The sequence below is a fragment of the Anomaloglossus baeobatrachus genome, chromosome 2 (assembly GCF_048569485.1).
Source record: "Anomaloglossus baeobatrachus isolate aAnoBae1 chromosome 2, aAnoBae1.hap1, whole genome shotgun sequence".
Classification (NCBI taxonomy): Eukaryota; Metazoa; Chordata; class Amphibia; order Anura; family Aromobatidae; genus Anomaloglossus; species Anomaloglossus baeobatrachus.
Genome location: NC_134354.1, coordinates 189,206,178 through 189,219,188, shown reverse-complemented (window position 1 = coordinate 189,219,188; position 13,011 = coordinate 189,206,178). Strand labels below are relative to the sequence as shown.

General features: G+C 45.4%; 1 protein-coding gene across 1 annotated transcript in view; it reads left to right on the top strand.

Moving 5' to 3' along the window:
* The window catches only part of BLZF1 (basic leucine zipper nuclear factor 1), a 41,953-nt gene that overhangs the window by 7,756 nt on the left and 21,186 nt on the right, over window positions 1–13,011 (top strand). The window contains exons 2-3 of the mRNA XM_075335552.1: window positions 6,589–6,644; window positions 7,635–8,059. Of these exons, the coding sequence (XP_075191667.1) occupies window positions 6,638–6,644; window positions 7,635–8,059 (432 nt within the window). The 5' untranslated portion in view covers window positions 6,589–6,637. The remainder of the gene's footprint in view (window positions 1–6,588; window positions 6,645–7,634; window positions 8,060–13,011) is intronic.

Sequence of the window (13,011 nt, the reverse complement as noted above, 5' to 3'; positions counted from 1 at the left end):
CCGTCTCATTGAAATACATTGCAGTTACTGCTGCACTCTAACGGATCAATTGAGATCCAGTATTTTGCCTGAGGACAAAAACACTGCAAGTAGCGTTTTTGAAAAAAGGTAAAATACCGCAAAGCCACGGATCCAATGTGTGCCGCACACAACCGCATATTGCCGTCATTTCAATTCATTTGCAATGGAATCGCAACGCATTTGTAAAGGATCCGGCTTTGCGGCAAAACTTTAATTTGTGCCGCAGTTAAAAAAAACGCTGATGTGAAAGTAGCCTAAGAAGCATGATGTGGTGTGCCCAACAAATATTACTTGAGTCTAGGGCTGGAGTGCATAAGGAGCACAACATGAATTAGATGTGCTGTGGCTTCACACCACAGCTTTGGCCAAAAGTAGCATATTTTTTGCACAAAAATTTGTGCTATTTCACAGCTTTTTATGACCTTTTTCTGACAGAAGCGTTGATGAATTGCACCTATAAATTTAAAGACAGTGTAAAACTTATAGAGAATAAGGCACCTATACAAAAGTCTAAAGGGGGCTTTACACGCAGCGATATCGCTGGTGAAAGTACCCGCCCCGTCGTTTGTGTGTCACGGGCAAATCGCTGCCCGTGGCACACAAAATCGTTAGGAGCCATCACACGGACTTACCTGCCTAGCGACGTCGCTGTGGCCGGCAAACTGCCTCCTTTCTAAGGGGGCGGTTCGTGTGGCGTCACTAAGCGGCCACCCAATAGTAGCGGAGGGGCGGAGATGAGCGGCCGTAACATCCCGCCCACCTCCTTCCTTCCGCATTGCAGGCGGCCGCAGGTAAGCTGTAGTTCGTTGTTCCCGGGGTGTCACACGTAGCGATGTGTGCTACCTCGGGAACGACAAACAACCTGCGTCCTCAACAATCAACGATTTTTTGAAAATGAACGACGTATCAACGATAAGGTGAGTAATTTTGATCGTTAACAGCCGTTTGTTGGTGTCACACGGAGCGACGTCGCTAATGATACCGGATGTGCGTCACGGAATCCGTGACCCTGGCAATATATCCTTAGATACGTCATTGCATGTAACGGGGCCTTAAGGGTATGGGTCCATGATGAGCTTTACTTGTGTTTTTGATTCTGCATATTTCCCTGTATCAGAAACATATTTTACAGTAAAAGCAAAGTGGATGCGATTTATAGAAATCTCATACCCGTTGTGCTTTTTTTTTCCTATGTGTAATCTGACCTGCGGTGCGTTTTTCCTATCTGCCTCATGTCAATGTCTCTTCCGGCTGCGCAGTCTTGTGTGCAGAATTTCCCCATAGACTTGCATTAGAAGGGGAAATTCCTCAGGTAAAAAACGCACATGCAGTTTTGGTGCTTTTACGCATCACACCAGCATGAACTCCACACCTAATGATGTCAATACTAGGAATTGTTAAAAACAAAACAGCTTTATTTACAGGATGGCACACGAAACAGAGGCCAAGAGAAACACAGCATCCAAAATACAGTTTTAAAAACACAATTAGGCTATGTGCCCACGGGAGATGAAACCTGCGGATTTATATGCGGAAAATCCACGGATTTTCTGGATTTTCCAGATAAATCCGCAGGTTTCAGTATGCACAGACACTCCCCATGTTATCCTATGGGACATGGGGAGTGCTGTGTCCATGCTGCGGTATGTGTGGCTGCAGAATATGCTGCCGATGTCCTGCAGCCGCACGTAATTGCATGTCAATTCTTTCTGCGGAATTGCGTGCGGAAATCCTGGCCCTCCACTATGGAGATACAGGGCAGAACTTCCGCAGGTAATCCACATGAATGTCCGCAGGTTTTCCGCAGCTATTTCGCTGTACTACCGCAGCTAAAAATAGCTCCGGAATCTGGCGAGCAGCTGCGGGAAACCTGCGGATATATCCGCAGGTGCGAGCTCCCGTGGGCACATAGCCTTAAACTAAAGTGCGGAGAAAGTGCAGAATTACTGCAGCGTCAAAAATTCAACAGATATTGATGGTGGGAACATAGACTACTAAAGAGCAAAATACTCCAGAGAACTGGAGAAACTGCAATAATGAATGGAAGCCTTTGTGTCTGTCTTCTCTCTTCACCTGTAGATGGCGAAACACACACCTGCTTGTAGTTGTTCTATCACAACTATTTTTTTCGGGTAGCCTATTGCTAGTAACCCCTTATTTGCTGTTTTATATAGTCTGTGTCACTAGAATAGTTTTGCTTGGTGTGCTTAAAGGGAACCTGTCAGGTGCAATATGCACCCACAACCACGAGCAGTTCTGGGTGTATATTGCTAACCCCTGCCTAACAGTCCCTGTATACACTAGCACAGATAAAGAGAACTTTAGAAAAAGGATTTCTAATGATTTTTTATCTTATGCTAATGAGCGAGGGGACTAGTCCCCTGGGCGGTAGTTCCTCAGTCAGTCGCCCCCATTAGCATGTTAGTACACCCCTGTGGGCGTGCTAACATGCTAATGAATGCGCACCATCAGAGGATGATCTCACTCACCTCTCCACCGCCATCGTGTTCGACGCTGGATTTCGACTCAGTGCGCATGACCCCGGAGTATCGGTCATGCGCACTACTTCAGTTTGAAGCTGGGATGCGTACACCCGGCTTCATAATGCGCATGACCGGAACTCCAAGATCATGCGCATTGAGCCGAAATCCAGTGTCGGGCGGCTGAAAGGTGAGTGAGCTCATCCTCTGACACTGCACGTTCATTAGCATGATGGCACGCCCACAGGGGCGTACCAATATGCTAATGGGGCCGACTAGCAAGGGAAGCAATGCCCAGGGGACTAGTCCCTGGGCTCATTAGCAATACAATAAAAGATCTTTAGAAATACATTTTCTAAAGACCCCTTTATCTATGCTACCAGATAAAGGGACAGTTAGACAGGGATTAGCAGTATGCACCCAGAACTGCTCGTGGTTCTGGGTGCATATTGGACCTGACAGGTTCCCTTTAAAGTGACTAAAAGGGACATTTTCTTCTTCCAGTAAGCTCTTGTGAACTCTAAATACAGTAGCTGTTATTGTCAACCTTACTGAAGTTGGTCTTGGTTGTGACAGGCTTGTGTTCACTGAACAGTACCAGGTCAAAATATTCTTTGTTAGCATGTGTCCAGATAGTCAGTGACGGCAAGGATCACCTCTAAGCAACTATCCTAAACAAACAACATCTATAGAAAACAAGAAAAAATGTTAAATCTAATCCTTACGGTGAATGACTAATACAGGATGATGATATAGTTATATTACACTTTCTAGTTACACAGGTAACTGGCACTCCTAATCCTCCACCCAGCAAAAATCCTTCACAGTGTACTGGTTACTGGCTGCCACCCACAACTGATATATCCTCTCATATGCAGGAACTGCGCAAGCAATATGCATGAATAAAGAACAGCGGAGAGCGAGTAACCCAAAGACACCACAGCACTTTGAAAAAGTATAAATTAGCTTGTGTGAGTATACTCACAGCATCTGTGTCCACCAACTTCCACAGAAACGTATCACATCTAAATATAATGCTCCGATGGCTTAAACCTCCAGTGGGTACATTATCAATCTATTAAGATGTCATTTATTGGGTTTAAGTATTTACACATTTCACGCAGAAGTCGGAGAGCAGCCGGAGCTCTCACTTCCTGTCCGTTGCATACGAAGGAGAAGACAGTGAGGTGGACGCTTATTGGCCGCAGGGATTGTGTGACGTAACGATGTCACGTGAGCCTCAGGAGAGCCGGTGCCAGAATCGCTGGAATAGCGCAGGACCCGAGTATAGCTGCTATTATTTTACTTGGGGGGAAACACAGTGATTGAGAAACGGGCATCCGAGTAGTGGACAACTGATTTAATTTATTACACTTTTTGAAAGTAGCCTTGTTTTTTGTTACTCACTCTCCGCTTTATTCCTGTAAACTATCAGGTCATCAATGTATCACTTATATAATAACATGTATTGGGAAGAAGTTTGTTTTTGTTGAACATGTGCTTGAAGTGTCTAAGGTGAAGAATTACGAAACTCAGGCAGTGCTCAGGTCCCATATTATTTCATATAAAACTATCCGCTTTATTCTAGGTATATTTTACATTTTCATGTTTCAAAATTTCGGTCATCTCATTCCCACTGTCTTTATCCCGCACATTTATAGGTATGATAAACTGTTGGCTCTTAAAGCCTAGCCTAGAATTTGGGTCTGGTTTGCAGCGTCATCCCCAATCTCTGCCAAAGAAAAGTGCCTGTTTTACAAAGCAAGATGTTCATTTCGAGTTGCTGAGCAATCAGGGACGGCGTAATCCTCTGACACAGTAGCATAGTCCCTAGTGTGTATGGACTGCGGGGCGAACCACCTCCCTCAGTGGACTGCATGCACCGCTCCCCATCGCTCTTGACATCAGGATTCCCAAGGTTTTCTCCAGTAATGAAAATATTAGGTCTCCAGCCTGAAGTGGAGGTAACGCTACATGGAGATAAAGCAGAAATCTAGTTTGGTGTGGTACTGTATAATTCTGAAAGCTTCTCCTGCAAACGTTCTCTACAGCTGTCACCCCCTCATCGTGGGAGGTACTCCTTCAAAAGTAACTGAATCTTTGTTCTTTTTTTTTTTTTTTAATAATAATTTTAGGCCCCTTTATTGGCTTCTGATCGGTGAGGGTCTGAGTCCTGATAAAAAAGTCTATATCTTTCTGTTGAATCCTTTCTCTGCTCTGTGCCCTCCTGCCACCCAAGCTGTGCACTTCTTTTGAGTGATTGTTGAAAAGGTAAGGAACCGGACCCTCGCTGATCAGCCAATTCAAGGGCCTAAAAAGATGGACAGATCTTTAATTACTCTTTAAAGGGATCTGTCAGCAGATTTTTTTTTTTTTTGCTATGTAATCTGAGGACAGCATGAGGTAGGGGTTAAATCACAGAATTCTGCAATGTATCTCTTGCCACACTGTGGTCTGTTTACTGATAATGGAGGTTTTATCACTGCTGTGACTAGAGGCCACGTCACACTAAGCAACATCGCTAGCAACATCGCTGCTAAGGAACAACTTTTGTTACGTAGCAGCGATGTTGCTCTGTGTGACATCCAGCAACAACCTGGCCCCTGCTGTGAGGTAGTTGGTTGTTGCTGAATGTCCTGGACCATTTTTTTAGTTGTTGCTCTCCCGCTGTGAAGCACACATCGCTGTGTGTGACAGCGAGAGAGCAACAACTACATGTGCAGGCAGCAGGAGCCGGCTTCTGCGGACACTGGTAACCAATGTAAATATCGGCTAACCAAGAAGCCCTTACCTTGGTTACCCGATATTTACCTTCGGTACCAGCGTCCGCCGCTCTCACACTGCCAGTGCCGGCTCCCTGCTCTCTGCACACGTAGCCACAGTACACATGGGGTAATTAACCCGATGTGTACTGTGGCTAGGAGTGCAGGGAACAGGGAGCCAGCACTGGCAGTGTGAGAGCGTCGGACGCTGGTAACGAAGCTAAATATCGGGTAACCAAGGTAAGGGCTTCTTGGTTACCAGCGTCCGCAGAAGCCGGCTCCTGCTGCCTGCACATGTAGCAGAGTACACATCGGGTAATTAACCCGATGTGTACTCTGGCTAGGAGTGCAGGGAGCCAGCGCTAAGCGGTGTGCGCTGGTAACCAAGGTAAATAACGGGTTGGTTACCCGATATTTACCTTAGTTACCAAGCGCAGCATCGCTTACACGTGGCGCTGGGGGCTGGTCACTGGTTGCTGGTGAGATCTGCCTGTGTGACAGCTCACCAGCAACCCGTGTAGCGACGCTCCAGCGATCCCTGCCAGGTCAGGTTGCTGGTTGGATCGCTGGAGCGTCGCTTAGTGTGACATCTCACCAGCGACCTCCTAGCAACTTACCAGCGATCCCTATCAGGTTGTATCGTTGTTGGGATCGCTGGTAAGTTGTTTAGTGTGACTGGGCCTTAGAAGGCAGTTTCCTTTGTCCAACCACGCCCCCTCCTGTGATAAGCAGATCACTGTCAATAGACTATGCACATAGAGAGCCAGCTGTGGGCGGGGTTGACTTTTTCAGCTTTGCTTCATCCTACAGCTATGGCTGGTTTCACACATCTGGCATTTCGCCGCTTTGCGAGATCCATCACACTCCAGTACAGGGCAATACAGTACAATGGCATCGCGGATAACTCCGGTCACATGACAGCATGTGACCGGAGCTTGCTGTGATGCCATTGTACTGTATGGAGTGTGATGGACAGCAAAGCGGCGAAATGCTGGATGTGTGAAACCGGAATAAGAGCTCTTTTTGTGCCACAACTGCTGCACCCAGTAAACTAAGTGATATATCTTTGAATTCAGGGTCTCATTTCCTATATTATGCTGCTCTTAGATGAGGTAGCAAAAAGTGCTGGCAGATTCCCTTTAAGGAGCTGAACTTAAAAACAGCAGTTACTGAGTAAATTGAAGAGCAGGTAATGTACACTATTTATAATAAATATTTATATTCAGTTACACATTGCATTGGCACACAGCAATTCCTGTATCGATTTATTTTGTCATTTTAATAGAAAAAAATAATACATTTTTTCTCAATATTGTGTGTTTCAGACAGGAATCGGGCTCATCGGTCAGTCAGATAACACTGTGTGAAGACACCATGACAAGTAAGTACTGTAATATGATGTTAGTTTTTACATCTTTCTATGGCTTTTCTGTTTATTGCTTGTTTACCTCACATGGCCACACTAAGCTGGCTCCACACATGCAAGTTTTACCGTCCATACTCACACCAAGATGCATGGATGGGCCATGGGTCTTTACCCAAGCTCAGCAGCGTTATATATGCCTATCAGGCTACTGAGTTCAGCCAGTCTGTACATCACGGTCTGAATATGGATGTGTAAAACCCACTTAAAGCAACACTCTAGCATATTTTCTTTATTTCACCACTGAAATAAAATACATTTAAGTTTGTGGGTATAACGTAAAAAATGTGGAAAAGGTCACTGGGTATGAATACTTTTTCAAGGCACTGTAAGAGCAAAGCTTAAATATGGAAGCTGCAATGGCTGTCACTTCGTATTTCTTACACACTGCATTCATTAAAGGGAACCAACCAGCAGGATTTTCATATATAAAGTAAAGCCAGTGATATACTGGTGCTAGGATGCTGAAAGTAACCATACCTATTTTTCTGAGATTGGATGTTTTATTTCAGAAATATGTCTAAGTAAAGTTCCAGCAATGCACTGCTATTTGATTTACATGTGCAACAGGAAGGGAATATGGGGGTTGGGTCTTGCTATCTTTTCCCGCCCCTGTCTGCCTGCGACATGGGGCAGAAGGCCAGGCAGGCAGACAGGGTCGGGAATATATAGGAAGACCGGACCCACATATTCCTTCTTGTTGCACCTGTCAATCAAATAGGAGTGCATTACTGGAACTTTACTTGAACATATTTCTGAAATAAAACATCTAATCTCAGAACAAAAGCTATGCTTACATTCAGCATCCTATAGCCAGGATAGCACTGGCTTTACTTTATATATGAAAATCTCGCTGGTTGTTTCCGCTTTATTAAAAGAAATGTAATAACTGAGTGAAAAAAAAAAGTTACAATTATTTTTACTATGAATTTTTGGATTCTATTCTAGCAATGTCCGCTTCTCCCCCGATCCGCGGGACCGGGGATGGGATGGAGACAGAGACGTTAAAATCAGTAGAAGTCACAACATCGCACACAAAAACTGCTCACAGCCCAAAAAGAAAAAATTCCCCAGCACCATCCATAAGTCCCGGTGTCCTTCAGCTGGGCAAAATACAGACTGAAAAGGCAATCGAAATCGAAGCAGTTCGACTCATCATCCCAAAATCAGCAATAACCCACACAGTTCTGACTAAGCAGGCTAAATCACACGAGGTTAATGGTCATAGTAAAGCAGAAGTGGTGGATTGTGTCACTGAACCATGGAAACAACTCTCAGAAATGAAAAGCACTTTGGAAAAATTGAAGAATTCAGAGAGGAGATTGCTACAAGATAAGGAAGGTCTCTGTAATCAGCTGAAAGTGCAGACGGAGGTAAGAAGGCGTCTGTTTAGGAGTACTCTGAGGCACAGAATAAAAAAACATTATGCTGCTTGACCGGACTACCTTTTTAATTTCAGTTTCATTGCCTAAAAGAATCTCAGTAAATATTCAGAATCTTCATCAGTCATACACGGTAAATCAGTTTATTATAAGATTGAAGAGGTAACGTGAAAGAGGGGGATGCAGCTTGTCTGTATAAGAGTTTTCACTTCTAATTTGATGCCCTTTCTTTTATCCTAACTTCCTAGCCATCACTTTCGTTATGCTATTCACTCTGCTCCTGTAAGCTGATCTCAGGCTCCTAAATACCATTATTGTTGTTGTGGCTTTGATCCTTCTGGCTGCAGACTGGAATTGGACCAACTGAGCAGGGAACGTCACTGGTGGGAGCTGAAAAAGGTGAGTGAAGTGTGGTCTGGGCATACGTGCCCTGACTGCTGTCACTCGCAGACAAGCATCCCCCCCCCCCCTCAAGTGACGTGCCCTGCTCAGTTGGTCTTAATTCAGTCTCCAGACGGGAAGGATCAAAGCCAGAACATCAACATAGGAATATATGAGCCGCAGCCAGAAGAGCTTACAGGAGCATTGTAGGTAGCATAACTATATTAGGAAAGTGTTCGTTAGGAATAGTTAGGATAAAAGAAAGGGGATCACATTAGTAGTGGAAATATTCTTTCTTTTTTTTTTTTTTTTTTTTTTTTAATAGCCATGGAACTAGAAAATGAACACTTACAGAATCCAGCAGTGGGATTTTTAATTGTTTAACACGCGGCCTGCAGTGATTTGTACTTCCTAGTTTCATTCCCAGACATATGGCCGTTCAGTATCCCTTCATTGTTCTTATGCATATTGAACCAATTTCCAAAGCATTAAAGATCTTGTCTCTATCAGTGACAACCCCTTACAAAATGCAGCTCCTGGGATGATTAGGCATAATTGTGTACATGGCAGTCAGCCCCAGCCTGCCGGGCATTTTTCCTCCATATACCCTAATACAGGCCTTTTAATTCTAAATGTATTTCCATTTGGTCATTGTTGGGTAACATAAACATATATATATATATATATATATATATATTTTTTTTTTTTTCCATATAGTGCCAGGACTTCAGAATTAGTTTTGATCCCATCACATTTTTTTGGGCAAATATAGATGTGTGCGCTAAACAATAAAGTATACACAGTTATATAGGCGCTACATGGTAGATGTTAGACAGGAAAGTGTCTATCTTTTACCATGTTGTGTACGGTTAGTTGCTTACTATGTTTTTGCGTACTTTTAAGGAAAAAAAGCTTTTCTCTTTGCACTGTGTAGAAATGATGTGACTGCATGGATATAGTATGGCAATATCAATAACAAGTCTTACATGGGTCTGCATTTAACAAGTCAAAGTTATGGTGTGAACTTTTTTCTTAAAACCTTGTAAAATTGTAGATCTACCAGCAATATCTGTCTGACCGCACTTGATCTGCAGTTTAATTGTATTTGTCCATTTAGATTTGGATACGTTTTCTTATGTGAAGCGCTGCATGTAGCCAAAGCTTCACCCCGCACAGTGGATGTTGTCATGTCTTGTAAGATTGACATTGTTTCCCATGTGTCCTGGCGTCTGAAGTTCAGTATATGAGTTTATGATGTGTGACAGGAAGGTCACACTGAGAAAAGCACAATTTATCTTCTCTCATGAGGTTGTGAATCATCAGTTACTTTCCTTCAGATTTTTCTTTTACATTATCAGTACTGCCCTTTTTTTCTGTGGTTATAACATGAGTTCAGTTATGATACAAGTGCATCTCAATAAATTAGAACATCATCAAAAAGTTAATTTATTTCAGTAATTCAATACAAAAAGGGAGACCCATAAATTATATAAAGTCATTACACAGAAAGTGATCTATTTTAAGTGTTTATTTCTGTTACTGTTGATGATTATGGCTTACAGCCAATGAAAACCCAAAAGTCATTGTCTTAGAATAATTACCACAAGACACACCTGCACAGGCTTCCTAAGCATTTAAAATGGTCCTTATTCTGGTTCAGTAGGCTACACAATCATGGGGAAGACTGCTGCTACAAAAGTTCATTGCTAAAGAAGCTGGCTGTTCAGAGTGCTGTATCCATAGATATTAGTGGTAAGTTGTATGGAAGGAAAAAGTGTGGTAGAAAAAGGTGCACAAGCAGTTGGGATAATCGCAGCCTTGATAAGATTAAGAAAAGGCCGTTCAAAAATTTGGGGGAGATTCACAAGGAGTGGACTACTGCTGGAGTCAGTGCTTCAAGAGCCACCACACACAGACATATCCAGGACATGAGCTACAAATGTTACATTCCTTGTGTCAAGCCACTCATGACCAATAGACAACGCCAGAAGCGTCTTACCTGGGCCAAGGAGAAAAAGAACTAGACTGTTGCTCAGTGGTCCAAGATTTTGTTTTCAGATGAAAGTAAATTTTGCATTTCATTTGGAAATCAAGGGCACAGAGTCTGGAGGAAGAGTGAAGAGGCCACAATCCAAGCTGCTTGAGGTCTAGTGTGAAGTTTCCACAATTAGTGATGGCTTGGGGAGCCACATCATCTGCTGGTGTAGGTCCACTGTGTTTTATCAAGACCAAAGTCACTGCAGCCGTCTACTAGGTTATTTTAGAGCACTTCATGCTTCCCTCTGACAACAAGTTTTTTGGACATGGAAATTTCATTTCTTTATCGTTCCTATGGGAGACCCAGACATTGGGTGTATAGCTTCTGACTCCGGAGGACACACAAAGTACTACACTAAAAAGTGTAGCTCCTCCCTCTGAGCATATACACCCCCTGGATAACCAGATCTAGCCAGTTCATTGCTTTGTGTTCAGGAGGCATACATCCACACATGCATTCTCATCTGATTTTTCATTTTTGGAAAGTTTTTGAAAAAAAGCAGGTCCAAGCCTGGACTCCCGGCATGTCCCTTCTCACCCCACTGTAGCGGCGGTGCTGTTAAGGTTGATTTACAAGGCTGGAGCCTTACATGCCGCGCTCCTTCACCATCCCTCGGGCTCTGGCTTGAAGTGGGAGCCAGCACGGTTCTCCTTGCTTTGCTGGAGACCGGTCTCCATCCGCAGCCCTTCAGGATCCTGCTGGACGGAGCACTCATCCCCAGGGACTTGGAACCCTGCGTCTCAGCAAGCTAAGTACCTGAGACGTTTATATTCGGGGGGTCCCGGTACTTTATTATGGTGGGAGAGTGTGCTGTGTAACTTTTGTGACATTTCCGGCCGGTTCTCTGGCTGTCGCCTGAGAACCGCGCCGATGGTGCCTGCGCGCCGGCCGCATCGCTTAAATTTAGGCCCCGGCTTCGCCGGAGGCCTACTTTCGATTTCACTGCCCTCGCATGTCAATCATGCAGAGGGACAGTGCGGCTCCGCCCAGCGGCCGTTCGGCACAGGGGAGGGACACTCTCTGAGTACATGTCCCCTCCCCTGTAAATCTCCTTGGCCCTCCAGATCCCGCTCTCAGAGCAGGTCCCGCCCCCTCTCCTCGCTCCGGCGCCATTTTCTCAGCGTTTTTCTCTGGATCAGCGCTGGCTGCAGCATCCCTGCTAAGCTGCTTGGGGGTCCGGGCTGTGGGATCTGGAGGGAACACAAACGGTCTGGTAAGCCACAACCTCCGGTTGTGGACCTTCTTATATACTCTCTGAGGGTCATTCTGGCTCAGAGCCCCCACTTCAGCAGCATGTCTCACACGAGGAGCAAGGCTGTACTCAATATGCACTGCATGTAAGCTCGTGCTGCCTGAACCGAGCACATATCCACATTGTGATGCCTGCTCTAACCTGACAATGCCTCAGCCTGGAATCGCACCCACAGTGGTCCCTCCGGCTGCTCCGGCTCCGGTGGCTGAACCCCCGGCTTGGGTAGAATCCTTCTCTAGGTCAATCTCCCAGTCTTTTGCCAACTCCATGGGACAGCTGTCCCGGACTTTGCTGAACATGCATCAGCCCCCTTGTCAGGGCGCCTCTGCTGCCAGGGCTCTCTCAGCAGAGCTCACAGAGGATTCTTCATCTGGTCCCAGACCCCGTCCTCCTAAAAGGAGACGCAGGGTCCCCTCTCCTTCCTCGTCCCACGGCTCTGATTCACGAGCTGACTCGCAGGACGAGGAGGATGCCTTTACTGGGGGCTCGGACGCTACCTCCATGTGCCCCATTGATCTGTCCGAAAGTGACGCAGATGTTAGTGATTTGATTGCGTCCATTAATTCTGTACTGGACCTCAATCCGCCAGTATCAGAGGAGCAACCCTCTCTGGCAGAAAAGCACCAGTTTACCTTGCCTAAGTGGACAAGGAGTGTGTTCTTTAACCACTCCAGTTTTCAGGCCACTGTGACCAAGCCTAGGGCCTGTCCTGACAAACGCTTCCCAAAGCGTGGTTCTGATGACCGTTTTCCCTTTCCACCTGAGGTGGTCAAGGAGTGGGCTCATTCACCAAAGGTAGACCCTCCGGTGTCTAGACTCTCAGCCCGGACCGTTGTATCAGTGGCTGATGGCACCTCTCTTAAGGATTCCACTGACCGCCAGGTTGACCTTCTGGCCAAATCTGTATATGAGGCGGCTGGGGCCTCGTTCTCCCCATCTTTTCCAGCAGTGTGGGCACTCAAGGCCATCTCTGCTTCTCTAGAGGAGATGCATTCCCTCACCAGGGAATCTATGCCCGAAATGGTTGCCTTAACTTCCCAAGCTTCAGCTTTTTCATCCTATGCCATGACTGCCATGCTGGAAGCTTCTCACCGCACTGCGGTGGCTTCGGCTAATTCCCTCGCTATCCGCAGGATCTTGTGGCTTCGAAAGTGGAAGGCAGATGCTTCTTCAAAGAAGTACCTTGCTGGGCTCCCTTTTGCTGGATCCAGGCTATTCAGTGAACAACTGGATGAAATTATTAAGGAAGCTACTGGCGGGAAGAGTACTTCC